This window comes from Podarcis melisellensis (assembly GCF_964234715.1).
Source record: "Podarcis melisellensis genome assembly, chromosome: 13".
Lineage (NCBI taxonomy): Eukaryota > Metazoa > Chordata > Lepidosauria > Squamata > Lacertidae > Podarcis > Podarcis melisellensis.
In genome coordinates, this window is record NC_138545.1 from 22325451 (window position 1) to 22346517 (window position 21067).

The 21067-nt window shown below is 41.2% G+C and overlaps 1 protein-coding gene across 1 annotated transcript; it reads right to left on the reverse strand.

Annotated features, from left to right (window-relative positions):
* Nucleotides 1–1227: 1227 nt before the first annotated feature.
* Nucleotides 1228–20813, reverse strand: LOC309354751 (vomeronasal type-2 receptor 26-like; the record flags this gene model as incomplete). The annotated part of the gene is made up of 9 exons (XM_081885022.1): nt 1228–2129; nt 3922–4048; nt 4857–5078; nt 7307–8167; nt 9610–9901; nt 16377–17256; nt 17943–18069; nt 18866–19093; nt 19977–20813. The coding sequence occupies 9 exons, from the start codon at nt 20811–20813 to the stop codon at nt 1228–1230; spliced, it is 4476 nt and encodes a 1491-aa protein (XP_081741148.1).
* Between the last annotated feature and the right edge of the window lie 254 nt (nt 20814–21067).

Genomic DNA, 21067 nt, shown 5'->3' on the forward strand with positions numbered 1-21067 from the left:
AGGACAGATCGTGAAGCTGAGGCTCCAATACTTTGGCCACCTGAGAAGAAATGACTCCCTGGAAAAGACCCTGATGCTGGGAAAGATGGAGGGCACAAGGAGAAGGGGACGACAGAGGACGAGATGGTTGGACAGTGTTCTCGAAGCTACAAACATGAGTCTGACCAAAATGCGGGAGGCAGTGGAAGACAGGAGTGCCTGGTGTGCTCTGGTCCAGGGGGTCACGAAGAGTCGGACATGACTAAACGACTAAACAACAAAATACTTTGATGTTAGCCACCCTGAACCCAGTCCTGGCCGGGGAGGATGGGGTATAAATAAAATTTATTATTATTATTATAGCCATGATGGCTATGCTCTGCCTCTGTGGTTGGAGGCGGTAATGCTTCTGCATACCAGTTGCTGTAAATCACTTGCAGATTTCCCACAGGCATCTGCTTGTTCACTTTGCATCCAGGTTGCTGCACCAGAAGGGTCACTAGCTTGATCCAACAGGCTTTATCTTTCATTCTGTTGTTCTGTAGTAGGGAATAGCTGACAGTCAAATGTGGCTCAATGAACTAGAAAGGAAAATAGTCAACTAATATTTCACAAATGGCTTGAAAAGGATGAAGTTCATTCATTGTAGTCTTACAGATTCCATCATGCTGAAAGCTTTGAGGCAAGTTTTATAATTGCGAATTAAGACCAGATACAGATTTGCTTATGAGTAAATTTTGGTAAGAATTGCTCCGAGTCTCCAAACTAACACATACTACAAGAGAATAATGTGTGTGTACAATGTACTGTTATTATTGTATTCCTAAAAACAAATGCCAAAGCATTTTTCCAAATGAATTTTCAGCTAGGGATTTTTGGAAACTAGAAACATTTATAAGGGAGCTGCTGAACACGTGTTAAAATATTCTCCTCTACATGCAGAGAAAAACACAGATTATAGCAAAGGACAGGTTTATTATTTCTTTAGTTTTTCTTCCTTATTATTATTATTAGCTGTTCCATGTTGTTCAACTCAGGCCTCAGCAAAAGTATATAACATTTTGGGAGAAAGATGCAACCCAGCAACCCAAGGCTGGAGGCTAAGATAGAGAGGATCCCCACAGCTAGCATGTATTTTCCCTTGGTGCTCAGGCAACTGTTGAGTTGGTCTTTACCAATATTCTGTGGTACACAAACACATCTCCTGTATTGGGTACAAATTATAGCAAAGGATACTTATTAAATTCTTCAGGCTTTTCTTCTTATTAGTTGTTCCCTGTTGTTCAGTTCAGGCCTCAACACAATAATATAACATTTAGGGAAAAAGATGCAACCCATCAAGCCAGCACTGGAGGCTAAGATAGAGAAGATCTCCACAGCAACCATGTATTTTCCCTTGGTGCTCAGGTACGATGGAATAAAGGACAGCCAAACACTGCAAAAGACCAACATGCTAAAAGTGATAAACTTGGCTTCATTGAAACTGTCGGGTAATGTCCGGGCAAGGAAAGCAACAGTGAAACAGATAATTGCCAGAAAACCCATATAGCTAACAACACAGTAAAACATAGTCACAGACCCCTCATTACATGCTAGTATAATTTCTTCTGCCATTGAGTGACTGTCAAAATCTGGAAATGGGGGAGAGGTTGCTAGCCATACAGTACAGATCCCTGCCTGAACAAAGCAGCAGGAAAAAACAATAGTGGTGGCCAGTGCCTTCCCCACAAAGGTTCTCACCCTAGATCCTGGTTTGGTGGCCATGAAAGCCAAAACCACTGTAATGGTTTTTGCCAATACACAAGAAACAGCCACTGAGAAGATGATGCCAAAAGTGGTTTGTCGGAGGAGACATGTTACCTTCTGAGGTTGGCCTATAAATAGCAATGCACAAAGGAAGCAGAGCAGGAGGGAGATGAGGAGAGTGTAGGTGATGTTCCTGTTGTTTGCAATGACAATAGGAGTGTCATGGTGCTTCATAAATGTACCCAGCACCAGAGCTGTGATCAGAGAAAAGGAAAGAGAAAAACAGGCTAAACTGATGCCCAAAGGTTCTCCATAAGATAAGAAGCTTCTACTCTTGGGAATGCATGCATCTCGATTCTTGCTTGGATAGTCTTCATCTAAGCATTTATTACATTCAGCTGTATCTGGAAAAAGAAATATGAGGTCTTGATCCCAGTTACATGCCACAAATATCAACAACATGCTGAAATTGTTCCTCTCTCTCAAACCAAATGTCTCCTTTCAGTTCAGAGAATACATATTAGTGCTGGCACTATAGATTGCAGCACAGATTGGTTTAACTTGTTTAGAAAGAATGTAGACATAAAGCAGCATTTTTTCTAAAAAAGATGTGGTAAACCTGCTGACAGGAAGCCATGTTAAATTTGGCTCACATCCCAGGTTTATGCAGGAACTGGGGTGGCTTGTAAGGTTATAGACTATTCACCCTCACAGTTGTTGAATGTATAGTCTGGGTGCATGCTGCAGGTAGCAGAAGAGTTGACCAGTTCCCCTTCAATTACAAAAGAACCACAAGCCCTTTGTCATTCTTACTAGATAAATGTATCCAGAATACCCAAAGGCCAGTGATCAGAAAAACACACACAAAACATGACAGATTATTTCCACTTCTAAAGCTTCTTTCCAGCCCTTGCAAAAGATTTCATCCAAATTTAAATAGTAAAGAAAAGTAGTCATGAGGTATGCATAGTTTGACATGTTTGTTCCTGTGGATCACAGATCTTCTGTGCACCTTTAGCTCCCTATAGTTATAGTTATCAATTCAAAGATCCCTTTTGAAATTTTGAAATTAAGTGGAAAAGTTAGAAATTATTATTGTTATTATCACTATTCATTTATTCATCACCTTCTACATACGTGTCTCAAGTAAAACAGTTTAAAACACCACAAAAACAAACAAGTTTAAAAAACCTGAAACAATTCAATACAGAACTGAGACCCATGGCATCCTAAAACCTATAGAAACACATTCATCCAGTTGGGAAAACCTGACAGAATAAAAAAATAAATCAAAAAATCAATTGTTTGCAGAAAATGTAGATAGTACCTGTCAAATCTTGACCATAATGCCATGTAAGAGGGACAGCCACCATAAAAGCCCTACTTTGAGTTAGTGTGGTACAAGCATCTGATATCTTTGGAACTGCTACAAGGAGTTTTCTCACAGACTCCAGTACCCTGTTAGGTATGTAAGGAATAAGGGGTCTTACAAGTAACCTTGGCCTGAGCTACATATGGCATGAGATGTTAGTACCAAAACCATGGTCAGGGCCAGATTTAGGTTTGATGAGACCCTAAGCTACTGGAGGTGATGGGGCCCTTCATATGTCCAAACCAATGATATTTTAGGGAGCAGGCTAGCAGGTGGGGCCCATTACTTATATCATAGGAGCCTACACAACACAAAACACAGTTGCTGTATGTAGGTTTTATTTTATTTGTTTCTTATTGTATATTTTGGAAATGTACATCCAGTGGTTTTTTCCTTTAATTTATTTTTGGGGGGCCCCAAGAGAGTGGGGCCCTAAGCTATAGCTTGTTTAGCTTATACATAAATCCAGAACTGATCATGGTCCTGTAGTAGGTTGGCAGCCAGCACAAATCATAGAATCATAGAATTGTACACTTGGAAGGAACCAAGATGGCCATCTAGTCCAAACCCCTGCAATGCAGGAATCTTTTGCCTAACATGAGGCTCGAACCCATGACTCTGAGATTAAGAGTCTCGTGCTCTAGCAACAGAGTGTGCCCTCTCTCTCTTCTCTCTCTCTCTCTCTTTCTCTGTCTGTCTCACGTTATATGTCGTGGGTCATTTACCTTCTCTAGCAACCTAGACATGGCTCAATACAAGCCTCATTTCTTTTATTTAGCAGTAACTATTGCGTCTGGATCCAATCTCCTTGGTATATCTCTTACCCTTTTGATTTGAAATCTTCCCCTCTGGACATGGGATGCAGTCATAGCAGCAAGATGGCTCCCCCTCCTTCACTTTCTTCCTAAAACCAGGGTGGCAACTCTCAGTACAGACAGAAAGAGGCTGAGTCTAATCAGTAAAAAAAAGAGAACAGAATGAGAATCTTAAAATTCATACACTTGGAATCCAACATTTTATCCACTGATAAAGGCAGAAACGTCTCAACCAAAGGCTATTTGTGCTAAGGGTAAATTTCTTTCTGGCACTGAAAACCAGCAGCCTCAGTTGAAGACTCTAAACCAAGGAAGAAACAGCTTGGAAATCTAGGCCATAAAGTGAGAGTGAGGCCAATAGTGATGCCAACCATATCTTTCAAAGGAACCCCTAGAATTGCAAAACAATTACCAGTATGCAGATCAAAATGTGGATTTAATTAAATATGTATTTTGAGAGCAAATAACAATTAAAACACCCATTTAAATATATAATTTGAAACTTTTAAAAATGGAACAAAAAATGAATCGGTGACATGAAGCACTAATAGAGAGATGCATTAATTCCTAGACCCCGTGTGCCCCATCTGTCCCAGCAGCTTGACTCCATTTCTCTCCCTCCCTTTTCCATTCTGTTCATCTTCACCACCTCTTCTACTGTTTCCACATAAAGCTTTAGTTGTCTCTTCTACCTGTTTCTGTTTGCTATTGGCTTTTCCCTCTGGTCTTCTGTTGCCCCCACTATCCACACTTATTCTCACACCCTTTCTGGGTCAGCAATTAGGATGGAAATTTTTGGGTCCACTTTGTTTCATAAGGCAAATACCAGTATTTCCACAGGTCTTTATATTTATTAAACAAACTTAAATCTAGGCATCAGGACAGATGTTCAATGCTCATTCAAAACTGGATGACTTTCTAGATAAATGTCACCTGGAATCTACCTGGTTAAACCAGCCATGCCATGTTATGGCATCTTCATCAATGGTGAACACTTGCGGAGCCCGGGGATCTATTCTCCCAATTTCCACTTTGTGAAGGGATTGGTTGGGGAAAATAATGAAGTTGATGACATCCAAGCCAGATATTATCTCTCCGTTCTGGTTAAAGGAAACTGTGTCTCCTGCAGTGTTGTTAAATGACACACCTCTCAGAAAGTGGTGAAGCTAAATTGAAAACAAAAGGCAAAAATATAGAAAATAGTGCATAAGCATTTACAATCTATCTCTACCCCCCCCCCCCAGTTTTCAAATTTTATTTATACTTTTCAATTATACATTTCACTGGTTTTATACATTTCACTAATTTTACAATCATTTTAACATTTCAAAACTTGACTTCTCTCCCCCCCCCCATTTTCTGCGGTTCCTTAAATTTATTTTTTAATACCCTCTGCATATCCAAATTAGCTTACTTTGCTCATTTATTCATCTACTTTATATATATATGCTTATAAAACTGCAGGTTATTACAATAATCCTGCCAGTGTTCTTATCTGTTTACAATTTGTCTGTAAATATTCAATAAGCCATTTCCATTCTTTTATAAAAAGTTTGTTTTCTTTATTTCTTATTCTTCTGGTATCAATTCTTCCTTTGCTGGGACTTCTGCTTCTTTCCATTTTGGAGCAAGTAACATTCTTGCTGCTGTAGTAGCATACACAAATAAGTTTCTTTCCTTTTCCTTTTCTTTATTAGATACAGTATTTACAGTACATATACATATGCATATAAAATATACAAAGAAAAAGAAAATAAAACATAAGAAAATGAAAAAAGTAAAATTAAATCTCATAAACAAACATTTTTGAATATACTTCATCGTAGGGAGTGCGAGCCACCCACACAAATAGGTTTCTATACATTTTAGGTAGTTCTGTTTCTATAATTCCCAAAAGAAAAGCTTCTGGGTTTTTTAAACAAAGGTTATTTTAAACATTTTTTTCATTCATATATCATTTCCCAGTAAGCTTTAACCTTACCACAAGACCACCACTTATGATAAAAAGAACCGTCTTTCTCTTTCCATTTCCAACCCTTACTGGATTTAGATTTATACATTTTTGCCAATTTACTCGGTGTTAGATACCATCAATAGAGTGACGCGGGTGGCGCTGTGGTCTAAACCACAGAGTCTAGGGCTTGCTGATCAGAAGGCCCCGTGACGGGGTGAGTTCGAAAGCACGTCAAAGTGCAAGTAGATGTATAGGTACCACTCCAGCAGGAAGGTAAATGGTGTTTCCGTGCGCTGCTCTGGTTCGCCAGAAGCCGCTTAGTCATGCTGGCCACATGACCCAGAAGTTGTCTGTGGACAAACGCCGGCTCCCTCGGCCAGTAAAGCGAGATTAGTGCCGCAACCCCACAGTCGTCCGAGTCTGGACTTAATGGTCAGGGGTCCCTTTACCTTTAGATACCATCAATATACACTGGTACCTAGGGTTACATATGCTTCAGGTTACATACGCTTCAGGTTACAGACTCTGCTAATCCAGAAATAGTACCTTGGGTTAAGAACTTTGCTTCAGGATGAGAACAGAAATTGTGCTCCGGAGGCACAGCGGCAGCGGGAGGCCCCATTAGCTAAAGTGGTGCTTCAGGTTAAGAACAGTTTCATGTTAAGAACGGACCTCTGGAATGAATTAAGTACTTAACCCGAGGTACCACGGTATCATTTTCATATAATTTCCCCTTAAACCATAACATGCTGTAAATTTTATATTTACAAACTAAAGTCTAATGGGGAAGGGGAGACAATGAATGAGTTAATATATTAGTGGGTGTATGTTTTTGAGTGAGACAGGGAAAGAGAATCAATTGGTGTAGAAAAATGTGTGAATAAATGTCCGCATGCATATCTATATGGTCAGTGCATGTGTATACTCTATGTGAATGTGTGTTTGTGAGGTGGTGCAATCCACTACTAGCTCCAACCATGCCCACCGTCATTTTTGCCCTAGGTACTGCTAGAATGAAATTCCAGGATATTTAGCCATGAGGAAATGAAGTCTTCAAACAGAAAAAAATATTTGCCATCCCCATTCTAATGCTACCAGTAGAATAATGCTGTGGGCAATTTCAAATAATTTCAATTTCAAATACTAAAATGGAGGGGATATGTACTCATCCTTTGATGTACACATCAAAAATATTTAATGAAATGTTACTACATAAATCAGCAATACTATCATTACATGCTGCAACAGAATGATATGATTATCCCTCTGTAAATAATTCATACATTGATTTCACAGACCTCAAAGAGGACATCAGAATGCCTGACTGAATAGGGCTTATCTCTACTTTCTAGTTGCCTGGAAAAGAAGGAAGAGGAAAATGTCCATAGAGGAAGAGTTGGAAAGAATGTAACACCCACTTGAGGTGGTTTACTCCTTTACCTGCCAAAATTGTTGCTTCCAAAGCTTTTGCCTTCCTCTATTCATCATTTGTGAATGTTTGAGTCTTGCTAAGGACATGGCATGTAAAGCATGGGCCAAGGCAAAGACAGCATTGTAGATGCTGTAGCTTTGACCTTGCACTGTCATTTCAAAGAGAGATGCAGGAAGGTTCTCTACCTTCTCCATTCCTGTGCAGATATCCCCCACCACTTCATCCAGAATGCGATGGGGAAATACACAGCCAAAGGCATGTTGCCAGAAATCCCAGATGAAATCATCATCTTCTGCATTGAAAGGGTTTCTGCCCTCAATGTATTGATGAAATCCTGGTAGATTATTGGAATGAATTCTGAAGGCTATAGCACCATTGAATATAGTTGCATCCCAATCCCGCTGAAAAGTCAATGAAATGAACTCCATTTGAGCTGTGGTTATCCATACTTTACTTTTTACATTATTTGACATTTGCTCTAATTTTGATAGATATGGAAACCATCTAAAAAATACAAAGGAATAAGCTTCTCCATAGACTACCACTACATTGGCGTTGCTGCTCATCACTTTATCATGTATGTTTGCCCCCTGTTCCATCATGGCAAGACCATCAATGAGAAAACTATGTTTGGGGACTCTTTCTATAAAGGCAAAACAGATGCCACTCTGGGAGAAGAGTGGGAGCACATTTTGTACAAAACTTTCTCCATTGTCATTATCCATCACAGTGATCCCAATCCATGTCCACCTGAAATACAGAAGTAAAGAGAGAATTCCTGCAAACTGGTGGCCTTCCTGGGGTGCCATCTGATAGAAAGGAATCCGTAGAGTTTTATCATTCATCACTGGAGCAGGGCCATATATTAGCTAAATAGAAATGGTTAGGAAAGATAATTATAACCGTAAGTGGTTCTATGCAGCGGGATTTGTGGTGTGGGGTGTGGGACAGGTTGGGCACAAGCAGTTAGTGCCAGCCCCAACTTCAACCTAGGGAATTGTGGTTGTCCTAACAGCCAGCCCTAGATTCTAAGGCTGCTGTTGCTGAATGCCATGCTAGTTCTGAGTAAGGCCTCTCTCATCAGTGATTTGATTATTGAGGATCTGCCCTATATCTTCCTCTGTTGAAGACAGTTGCAAAGAATTCATTCAGTTTCTCTACAATTTCCTTATCCTACTTTAGCACACCTTTGACTCTCTAGTCATCCAAGCATCTGCCTGCTTCCCAAGATAGTCTCCTGCTACTAATATATTAAAATAATTTATTATTGTTGGTCTTAAATGTAACAACAGGCTCTGGTGCATTGAATGGACAAGACCAATAGTGGGTTCAACAGTTGAGAAGGTGGTTTCCTCACATGGTGTAGAGGGAAGTGAGAGGCAGATGTAACCCATCAACCTGGGGAGGTAGCCCATCTAGGAGAAGGAAAACTCTGGTGCTCAACCTCCACTGCCTTGCTGGATATCTTCAGGATAAGGTTCTCTCCTCAAACAGGTAGAACTTATCCATATTTAACTTTTGCCCCACACTTTCTAGGCAGAGGTCCACACTTTCCCAGTCTGTGTCCAAGCACTCCCCCCCCCGCCCACTTGCTCAAGAAAAACTAAATATTTAAAGCTGAATCAGAGCCAACAGCAAAGTGCTTTTTCCATGGATTCCATGGATTCCCAGTTTCTTTGAGTAAAGAGCAGGTTTTTATGGGGAAACAAGCTCTCAGACACAGACCTAGAAAGCCCAGACCTGTGCATAGAAATATGGAGCAACGATAAGTGTAGATGAGCCCTTAATTATGTTTTGAACTATTTTGATGTTACTTCGGTGAAAATTAACCTCCACTTTATGAATGGGTCTGCTTCCCAGTCTTCAAAATGGTCAGGCCATGGTTGGCACGAACAATTGGCTCACATGATACCCCATTCATTATTATTGGATGTCAGCAATATAGACAAAGAATTAACAACTTGGCACATTGGAAACAATGAATAAGATGTCCATTTGAACAGGGCCTGCAATAATGAAAGACATGCTTTCTGTTTCCAGATCTTTGACTACCCATGTAAATGTAGTACTGATTTGCAGTTAAACTTTATGACTGTCATGTGGTTTTTCTCATTTGCAAATGAACTATGAATATATTTTTTCTTAGTCTCAGTATGCTTTGCAAAAGAAGCAAAGAAAGATAATGGTTGATCTAATTACTCCCAATATACGTATTTCTGTCTCTAAACTATAAAATACAATCTGCAAGAAAGAATGAAAATAGTATGAATTTTTAATATTCCCCACAGAAAACCAGGCACAGATGTCCTACCTGTGGAATCTTATAAATATCCAAGATAGTTGCCACATGAAGGGAGATTTGTGCATCCAGACCACCGATGACAGCTGTCAGATTATTTTGGATGCTACATATATAGTTGGGTAAAAATTTCTCCAGTGTGAATAAAAGTAGCATTGTGGCATGATATGTTTTCCTTGCATCAGCATAGCTGTCATAGATGTTGAAGCCCAAGGTGATATTTGGTAATAGCTGAGGGTTTTCATTGATTTCCTTTACTGCAAATGTCAAGGCTAGGATGAGCTGGTAACTCTTGGGCACCACTCTAGAATAAGAATAGTGTACTTTATCAGAAGAGTGTTCTACACCTGTTGCACAACCCAAAAGGTAATTCCAAAGCAATCCCTTTGAATCCATTGGTGCTCAATCCCATAAGCATTGGTATAACATTTTAAGATTGAGATTCTGTCCAGAATTACCTTTAAGCAAACCCAAAGAACACTATGGGATTTACTTTACTTTCTGCATCTGTATCTCATTATTATTAAAATATTTTGAAGGCAGTCTTTAGTTTAAGGTGGCCTATGCAAAGATAATGGAAACAAGAAGCACCAACCATGAAACACATCAAGCATTTTGTGAAGATGCTTTCACTGAAAATAAGCTGCAGAACAAAATGAAAATAAAAAAGAAATAATCTTTTTAATATCATGCGTTAGGAACACAAGAAAGTGATGGTGGTGGTGATGACATTTGTAAACTGAAGGATTATTGCTTTGTATATCAGGTGACATAAATAGGTTACATCTGAATAATGGAAATCATAAATCTCCTCTGATATGAGGAGAATGATGTTTCCAAAAAGTCAAAATTCAGGTTACATGACTTTTACAGAGAAAGGGCTGCCAGGATTATGAATTTGGATCCATGAAAATTCTTTGGCTGATGGTAGCACTGAGATGTAGTTCATTTTCCCAAATTGCCAATGAGCACTACCCTTAAAAAATCAGTTGTGGATTTTGGGGAAGGCTAAACTGGGCACACATACCCTCCAACTTTTTCCAGCAGAAAATCAGGATGCATGTTAGCTGGCTCGTTGGCTGGCTCACGCAGGAGAATGGCACCAAAAGATGTGTGAATCAGCTGGCTGCCTCTCCTGTCACAGCCCCTACCTGGAAGCTGCTTGCTCTCTTCCCTCTTCATTCTTTCCCCCCTCCTGCACATCACACCGCCATGACAGCAGCAATGGCTTGGACAGTGGCAGAGAGGGGCAAGTGAGAGCATGGCATGTGTCTGCTGCCTCTGCTCCTGCAGGGAACTGTCTCTCCTACACACAAAAGTTCCATTACATGAAGGTCCCTCTGCTAAGTGCAAGTGGCTCATCTTTCTCCCATTATTGGTGGAGGGAAAACAGGATATTCTCTTCTATAATTCACTGAATGTCTCAGAAAATAGGGATACTTGACTGGCATGGGGTATATCCTTTGTTTCCAGATATTTCCGGATTCTACCCCAGCAACTTCAGTTTAAAGAGACTCTTAGTGAGCAGGACAAGGAAAGGTCTCACTGATCTATTGCAGATATTAATATTGGATACATAAAAACTGAATCCTTTTCAAATAAAAATTGTCCAGAGCCATAAATACGATTTAAAGCTTTACTAATCAGGACTTCCTCAAAATGGGTACTAAACAGACAATGATACATCCAGAAAGTTGAATAAAGCATATGCTTTATACAGGATACAAAAGATGCAACTAGAACAGTAAATCTCTTTGCTGGAACAAAGGTACATACAAATGAGATATATCTATAATATATATGTTGCAATATGGCATTACTCATTAGCCCACTCCTATAATTTTTGTGTTTTCAAAGCTGATTTACTAAGGAACTTGTTTTACTGGTTTACTGTAATCATCTCATTATTATGTACTCTAAAATAATATGTTTAGTGTTCCATTTTTTGTTAGTCTTGTCATGTTTTATTATTTATGTATGTACAATTTGTTAACAACAAAATAAATGAAATAGATCAAGTTCTTACGCAAACTCTTCAGGCAATGCTGGTGGGGGTTCTTCAGTGAATAGTGCTGAACTGGAAATGAAACCACCATAAGAAGCAATGTGTCCAATGATGAAATTTCCTGACTGATGATACATGTGAAGTGGACGGTGTAGGTACCAATCCCTGCATTTAACAATGTGAGCTATCAATGCCATGTGAGGAAACAGCACCAGCAGCAGGGCCACTAAAACAACCATCATAAGTAAAAGGGCAGATTTTAAATCTACGCACAGATTCTCCCAGTTCCCCTCTCTTGCTCTAAACAGTGCTGAGTTTCTTTCTTTCTTTCTTTCTTTTTTTTTTTTTAAGAAGAGTTTGGATTTGATATCCCGCTTTATTACTACCCGAAGGAGTCTCAAAGCGGCTCACATTCTCCTTTCCCTTCCTCCCCCACAACAAACACTCTGTGAGGTGAGTGGGGCTGAGAGACTTCAGAGAAGTGTGACTGGCCCAAGGTCACCCAGCAGCTGCATGTGGAGGAGCGGAGACGCGAACCCGGTTCCCCAGATTACGAGACTACCGCTCTTAACCACTACACCACACTGGCTCTCTGCTGAGTTTCTTTATAACATCCTTCACAGCCTCCCCTATTAGTTTTGCTTGTGGCTACTGAAATTCCACAAGAGGTTGGACAATCCGGTATAATTAACTGGTTTTGATAATTATAGACGAAGGTAATCACCTGTTCAAATCTGGGTATTTCTTGTGGAAATTGGTGAAGAAACATGTTTGCAACATCTGGAATGAAATGTTCTTTCCCACAGATATAGAGATCCATGGGGGGGGGGGCACACCAGGCATTGCTGTATTCTACAACTACAGACAAAATTAACATGTTTGATAATAAGGCTGGTCATCTCACCATTTGTTCTTGACAATGGTAATCTGTAGAATGAAAAGTTGCCCTAGGCTGCTCAAATCACAATCCATATACATGTACAGGTTTTCGCTTTCAATATAGCAACCATCACAACTTTGGAAGATATGGCATTGGGCTGGATTCTTAGTCACAGGGCTACCCTGTCAGAGGGGTCCAGGAGCAATGGCTCTGGGAGTCCACTGGGGGACCGATGGGCCAGAACACCTCTCCCAGTGGTGGCCTGTGTGGGGTTGTGGCATCCAATCTGTGTTGGAGGTGACTCCCCAATGCAAGTTTGACCCCACCAGGTTCCTATCAAGTAACAAGGGAGCTACCTGATGCTGGATACAAGCTCAATGCCTTAGTCAATATAAGAGACCCGCAGCAAAAAAAAAAAAAAAGCACCATAGGAATAATTACAGATGAAATTAGCATGTTTGATAATAAGGCTCAACAAAATGTCCTTGACAATCAGTAGAATGAAAAGTTGCCATAGACGGCTCAAATCACAATCCATGCACCCTACAAGGAAACAGTTCTTTCAGTCCCACTTGTTATCAGTATAAATTCAGATAGCTGTGTTTCTTTAATTTTTATACTCAGGGTATATTGTACAATCAGAATTCCTCAACGCGACCCATTTTTGCTCCTGCCCATTTCCTTAAAAGCTTTTAAAAGCTCTATTAATAAATTAATAATAATAATAATAATAATAATAATAATAATAATAATAATAATACTTAAAATTATTTATATGCTGCCCTCCCCAGCCAAAGCCGAGCTCAGAGTGGCTAACAACAGTAAAATAATACAGCAATCTAAAATCAATTCATTATAAAATGAGTTCAAATCAAATTGATGGCAACCACTGGGCTAGAGTTTGGTGAACAATTACCAAAGGAGGGGATCAGGCTGTGCCTTGGCCAAAGGCCTGGTGGAACAGCTCTGTCTTGCAGGCCCTGTGGAAAGATGTCAAGTCCCGCAGGGCTCTAGTCTCTTGTGACAGAGCGTTCCACAGATCGGAGCCACAGCCAAAAAAGCCCTGGCTCTGGTTGAGGCCAGCCTAACCTCTCTGTGGCCTGGGACCTCCAAGGTGTTTTTTTTGAAGACCGTATGGTCCTCCGTGGGACATACCAGGAGAGGCGGTCCCAAACATACGAGGGTCCTAGGCCATATAGGGCTTTAAAGGTTAAAACCAGCACCTTAAACCTGATCCTGTACTCCACCGGGAGCCAGTGCAGCTGGTATAGCACTGGGTGAATATGATCCCACAGTGAGGACCCTGTAAGGAGTCTCACCGCGGCATTCTGCACCCGCTGGAGTTTCTGGGTCAGTCTCAAGGGCAGCCCCAAGCAGAGTGAGTTACAATATTCCAGTCTGGATGTGACCGTTGCGTGGATCACAGTGGCTAGGTCAGGGCGAGAGAGGTAAGGAGCCAACTGCTTAGCTTAGCGGAGATGAAAAAATGCCGCCTTTGTTGTAGCTGCAATCTGGGTCTCCATGGAAAAGGAGGTGTCGAAGATTACGCCCAAACTCTTAACGGACGGTGCTGGCACTAATTGTGCCCCCGCAAGAGATGGGAGTTGCCCCCCCATCCCATATCATCCCAACCCAGCCAAAGGACCTCTGTCTTCGAAGGATTTAACTTCAACCAGCTCCCACGTAACCATCCAGCCACAGCTTCCAAACATCTGATCAGTGTGTCTGGGGCTGAGTCAGGATGGCCATCCATTAACAGATAGAGTTGGGTGTCATCAGCATACTGATGGCAGCCCTATCCAAAACTCCGGACAAGCTGGGCGAGGGGGCACATAGATATTGAAAAGCATTGGGGAGAGTATCGCACCCTGCGGCACTCTACACACCAAGGAGTGGTGCGACGACAGTTACCCCCCAAGCGCCACCCTCTGTCCCCGACCAGAGAGAAATGAGTGCAGCCATTGAAGGACTGTGCCCTGGATCCCCACATCAGCAAGGTGGTGGTCCAGGAGTTCGTGATCAACCATGTCAAAGGCTGCTGACAGGTCTAAAAGAATCAGCAGCCCCGACCTGCCTTGATCCAGCTGCCTACAGAGATCATCTGTTAGGACGACCAGAGCCGTCTCGGTCCCATGACCAGAGCGGAAGCCAGATTGAAATGGATCCAGAGCCAATGTTTCATCCAGAAACCCACCAGCTGTTCAGCAACCTCTCTTTCAATCACCTTACCCAGGAACGGAACGATACCGGGCGGTAATTGGATAGATCTAAAGGATCTAATGATGTTTTCTTTAAGAGTGGGAATTTTCCGGTGCCAAGGGACAAATTGATGATATCCCCTAGGGGGGCACGCACCTTGTCTGGACATGCTCTAATCAGCCAGGACGGTCACGGGTCAAGAGGACAGGTGGTGGGCTTTCCAGCTCGGAGGAGTCTGTCCACATTGGCTGGGGCTATCCAGTCAAAGTGGTCCAATACTGGACCCGAGGACAGTAGAGGGGCCTCCAGTTCCATTATTGTATCCAAATTGGCAGGGAAGTCACGGCAGAGCAACAGGACCTTCTCCGCAAAAAAAGCTCGCAAATGCCTCACAGGTGTGTTAAATTGTTATTTAAATTTGGCTGTCCCTCCAGGGATGTTAAAAACCTAATTATACTAAATAAATGTGCCGGGTGAGAGCTAGCGGATGCAATGGAGGCTGAGAAGTAAGACTTCTTAGTGGCCTTCACTGCCATCTCGTAGGTTTTCATAAAAACCCTATAAGATGTTCTTGAAGCTCTGTCACAGGCACCCTGTCATACTCGCTCTAGCAGTCTGAGGTCTCGCTTCATTTTTTGGAGCTTTTTGGTAAACCAGGGTGCCCAGTTTTTGTGGGGTCGCAGAGGGCGCTTAGGTGCGATCTCATCGATGGCCGCCAGGAGCCGGATATTCCAGCCCTCACCAAGCTCAGTCAATGAGTCGCCGGGGGGGGGGGAAGGTCCCACAAGGCTTGACGGAATCTATATCTATCAGGGTCCATCAGCCTCTGCGGGCAATCCTAAATCGGATCGCCACCTAAGCAGGGTGGGGGTGGAAAGTCAATCCTGGCTTTCAGAGCGTAGTGATCAGACCATGGCACCTTCATTGAAGGAGACATGATCACATCTATACCTGCGCCAAAGATCAAATCCAGCGTGTGGCCTGCTTGATGTTTGGGGCCCGAAACAAACTGGGAGAGCCCTATTAAAGGGATATTTTGTACATAAAGGTTGGCCACTGTGAAAACCTTAGGTTGGCCACTGTGAAAACAAAATGGTGCACTAAATGGACCTTTCCCCTGATTCAGCAAGGCCCTTAACTTTAAGTACTTAATTTTCTTATACTTACTTTCTGCATTGATATTGTCATCAGGCAATGAAGTCACTAGGCAACACTGGACTTAATTTCTGCTGATGTTCTAGTCCAGGCTTCCTCAATCTCAGCCTTCCAGGTGTTTTGGGACTACAACTCCCATGATCCCTTGCTAGCAGGACCAGTGATCAGGGATGATGGGAATTGTAGTCTCAAAACATCTGGAGGGCTGAGGTTGAGGAAGCCTGTTCTAGTCTTATCTACGAATGACAATAAAGTTGTTGTCTATTTTACTGAATTGCTTGTCCTCTATGCCTTCCATGACATGCCCTTAACCCTAGAAGCTAAAAAGTGTTTGTCAAATATTTTTGGCTTTTAAAATAATAGCTTTAATTTTTTAATTTACAAATTCCCTACTTGGTCTCCTGATTATGCAGAAACCACTCTGCTTTGCTCTGAAACCGAAAGCCACTTGAAGTTTGCAATCACATGGAATAATGGAAGTATAAATTATAGTAGAGGACATATATGCCCAAATTCTTCTATCTTTTTTTCCTTATCAGCTGTTCCCTGTTGTTTAATTCAGGCTTTAGCACAATTATATAATATTTAGGGAAAAAGATGAAACCCAGCAACCCGGCACTAGAGGCTAAAATAGAAAAGATCTCCACAGCTACCATGTATTTTCCCTTGGTGCTCAGGTAGGTTGGAACAAATGACAACCAAACACTACAAAACACTAACATGCTAAAAGTGATGAATTTGGCTTCATTGAAACTATCAGGCAACTTCCTGGCAAGGAATGCCACAGTGAAGCTCACAACAGCCAGAAAACCCATGTAGCTCAGGACACAGCAAAACATTGGAGCTGAGCCCTCATTACATTCTAACACAATTTCATAAGTCAATGAACTCATATCAATATGTGGGAATGGTGGAGCAGTTCCCCACCACACAATACAAATGACTGCCTGAACAAAAGAGCAGAAGAGAACAATGGAGTTGCCTAGTCTCTTCCCCACCCACTTCCTCATCTTAGATCCTGGCTTGGTGGCCATGAAAGCCAGAACCACTATTATGGTTTTTGACAGCACACATGATACAGCCACTGAGAAGATGATGCCAAAAGCAGTTTGTCGGAGGAGACAGGTCACTTTCTGTGGCTTTCCAATAAACAACAAAGCAGAAAGGAAGCAGAGCAGGAGGGAGAGGAGGAGAGTGTAGGTGAGACCCCTGTTGTTGGCAATGACAATGGGGGTGTCATGGTGCTTCATAAATGTTCCTACCACCAAAACTGTGGTCAAAGCAAAGGAAAGTGCAAGAGATATTAAACTGATGCCTAAAGGCTCTTCATGAGACAAAAAGGTTACAGTTTTTGGTATGCAGAAATCTTGATTCTTGCTTGGATAATCTTTCTCTGCACATTGATGGCAGTCCTGCATGTCTGAAGAAAAGAAAAATATGGTTTCATCTCATGGTAGAAATTGCTGCTAAATGACACAACTGGCCCCCTCTGCTATTATTTTAACATCCCAGCCTCCAGTCGATAAGCTGAGAGGAAGTGGTTTCATTTATTGAAAAGAAGTGGGAACTGAACTCCCCCCCCCCCAAGACTAAGCCATGATCTTCATTTTAAAAAGTAGTTTCATAATAACAATGGTTTATCAAATGATGGCTTAGTGTTAAGTGTCAACCCTGCCCAGCCATTTAACTCTGACATGATTTGTCACTGGAGTATTCTCAGAGTCTCAACTGGTCCCACACATCCAGGCTGGCTACTGGTTCCATCAAAACAGAAAGCACTATAATAGGCATCCTGTCTCCACAGTGATGTTCCTGATTTCTGGCACTTTTTGGGGTTCTGAGTCTTGGCATTCTCCCTCAGTCCTGAATCCTCCCATTCTGACATTTTTGCATTACATTTGTCCCCTAATGTCTGATACTTGGCTTCCTTTGGATTACTATACAACCCAGAAACTTCTACATTCAGCAGCTTCATCCAAGATCCTCCTCCATCAGCATTTCAATCACACGTCATACATGGATGAAAAGTAATCCTCTACACATTACATTGTTTTATTCCAATCTTCCACTGAACAACAGCCATGCTGCATTATAACATTTTCATACCTTCGTGCTCTGAAATCTTCCCCTCTGGACATGGGGTGCAATCGTAACAGCAAAATGGCTTCCCCTCTTTCATTTTCTGGCTAGTACCAGGTTGGCAACTCCCCGTACAAAGAGAGACAGGCTGTGTCTAATCCACAAATAAAAGAGATCAGTGATAATCTGGTGAATAATAAACTTGGCATCATTAAATTTCTGGGACATTTCTGAATATTCTTAAGGAACAAGGCATTTCAGTAAAACTTTGAATTTCTTTATTATGCATCAGTTCAGAGACCTGATACCAACAAGTCTCATGCATGTTTTTATGCATTTTTTTGTTAGATATGGTTTTCCTGTAACCACTTAACTAGTGGTTTTGTGATTATGTTTCTTTAGTGAAAACACTAAATGCAGTTATATCAAATGATTTTATATTTCAAGTAGACACTAAGTAAAGAGTGCTTGAGGACTATATTTACTTCTGGGCAGCCTATCAAGAGTCTCATGCCAGTGGTTGGTGAAGCCAGAGGTAAAAGTGGGTGGAGCAACACATTTAAATTTTAGCTTTGTGCCATAGATTTAGTTTCCGAGCAGATATTGCCAGCAGACGCAGGAAATAGATATATCTGAGCTGCAGTTAAACATTAACTAAACAAGATTTTATCTTTATCTTCAAGTTTAGTTGAATGGAAGGAGGTTGGCTGAATGTAGAAAATCAAGTGTGGGTTTATATTCAATTAGCAATAATGTAATCAAATTCTAATTTAAATATTTCTCACTAAATAAAGCAACAAAGGGCAAAAATATGTGGGTCCTAATGTCTTCATGCCTTTGAAAAGCAAGATTTTTATAGGGGACTTTTACTGTTATATGAAATTAATTTTTTGTATCAATACCAAGGAAATACTGGAAGTCTTTCTAAAGTGCCTACAATTGGATCCTACCTGGTTAAACCAGTTGTGCCATGTTATGGCATCCTCATTGATGGAAAATGCTTGTTCTGGAGGACCCTGAGGACCCATCCTCCCAACTTTGACTCTGTGAAAGGATTGGTTTGAAGAAACAATCAAGTTGATAATATCAAACCCAGCTATTAATTCCCCATTGTGGTTGAAAGAAACCTTGTCTCCAGCACTACTGTTAAATGAGACATTTTTCAGAAAACGATGGAACTAAATTGGAAAGGGAAAGGCAATAGTTTAGGCAAGGCTGCAACACAATTTTCTATCCAACTAACAGCAGAAACAGTATGGGGATGAGAAAAGATTGATGGAAGAATTGCTCACACGTTGCGGCAAATGTACAGAAACCATGGATACTACATGCATCATCAAAATTTCAACACTGCGTGCCATTACAATTAACCTGACAGACATATTTGACCAAGCATTTTTCTACAACATTTAGGGGATGAGTGGAGGAGAAAACTGTTCCAGAATTGGTTGGGATGCACAAATGTTTGAGTAGAAGGGACTGTACATGCACTATTAGATAAGGTAGACTGGGTATGGATTACCTTTCTTACTTATTTTTCTTTTTAAAAAATCAGGAATAGGTCTATTATAACAGTAATCTCCTCTTCATCCCCAGCATCAACATTCCTGGGAACGAAGTTATATCATCATGTAGAGTTATTAGAAACTGTATTCAAAGTAATCAATTGCCCCAAAAGGTGGCTTAGTATTTCTTTTCTTTTTTTTTGCAGTGGAAAAAGGGTAGGAAATAAAACAATACCCTTGGATGACCTTATCTAATATTTTGAGTAACATGTCCCTACCTAGTCCCTCAAATTCTCTCTCTCGCTGTGTGTGTGTGTTACACACTCACCCGCACCTTCATAGGGAGATAAAGCTTCATCAAAGGGGAGCTGGATGATGAATGCAAAACAGAGAAGGCAAATTGAAATATAGACTTCCACTTTTGCTAATGGGAGGAACAATAAAGGTGCAACTTTGAGCAGATGATGAGTTAGGATGTAACGTTCTCACCACAGATGGAAGCTTCTTGAAACACCCATGTAATGAAGAAGTTTCATGAAGAAGTTAAGTGCATTACCTTCCATAGCTCTTGTTTCTGAAGCTTCTGTCCTTTAGCATTTAACACTGCTCTGTATTTGACTCTGGATAAGGACATGGCATGTAAAGCATGGGCCACAGCATAGACAGCATTGTAGATGCTATAGCTGTGGCCAGTCATGCTTTTTTCAAAAAAAGATCCAGGAAGGCTCTCCAGCTGCTCTTCCTCAGTGCAAACATCCTCCTCTGCATGACCCTCATCTGGATTTGGGAATACACAGGCAAAAGCCTGTTGCCAGAAGTCCCTGATAAAACCATCTTCTATTGTGCTGGAGGGCTTTCTGTTCTTAACAAATTGGTGAAATCTTGGTTCATCATTTGAGTGGATTGCAAAAGCCAAAGCACCATGGAATATTTTTGTATCCCAAGTCTTTTGGAACACCAGTGAACTGAACTCTAGCTGGGCTGTTGTTATCCACACTTTACCTCTGGGTTTAGTTTTCACATATTCAAGATCTGAGAGATATGGAAGCCATAAGAAAAATGCCATGGAATAAGATTCTCCATAGGCCAGCACTACATTGGCTCTACTGCTCATCACTTTCTCGTGTATCTTTGTACCCTGTTCCAGCATGTCATAACTTTCGGTGGCAAAAGTAAATTTGGGCATTTTTTCCAAGAAGGCAAAGCAGACACCATGCTGAGAAAACAATGGAAGCACAGTTTGCACAAACCGTTCTGCATTGTCACTGTCCATAACAATGACCCCAATCCATGTCCACTTGAAATGCATAAGCAAATAGAGAATCCCCACAGACTGACGAGATTCCTGAGGAGCTACCTGGTAGAAGGAAAGGCCTGGAGTTTTATCATTCATTACTGGAGCAGAGCCATATAGGAGCTAAAAAGAGATTAGGGTAAGGAGGGATGATAGCAAGATTAGTATGTAGGTATGCATTTATTTGTGGTGTTTGTATTCCTCCCCATAATAGAAATTTCTCTAGACATATTGCAATGAATAGGAGGTGCTGCTGGTCTCCTCCACCCTTGTGCTCAATGTACATTTCCCCCTCTACTTCCTGATGAAGATCTGTACTCACACCTTCTTCCCAGGTTGTGGGGGTATCATGT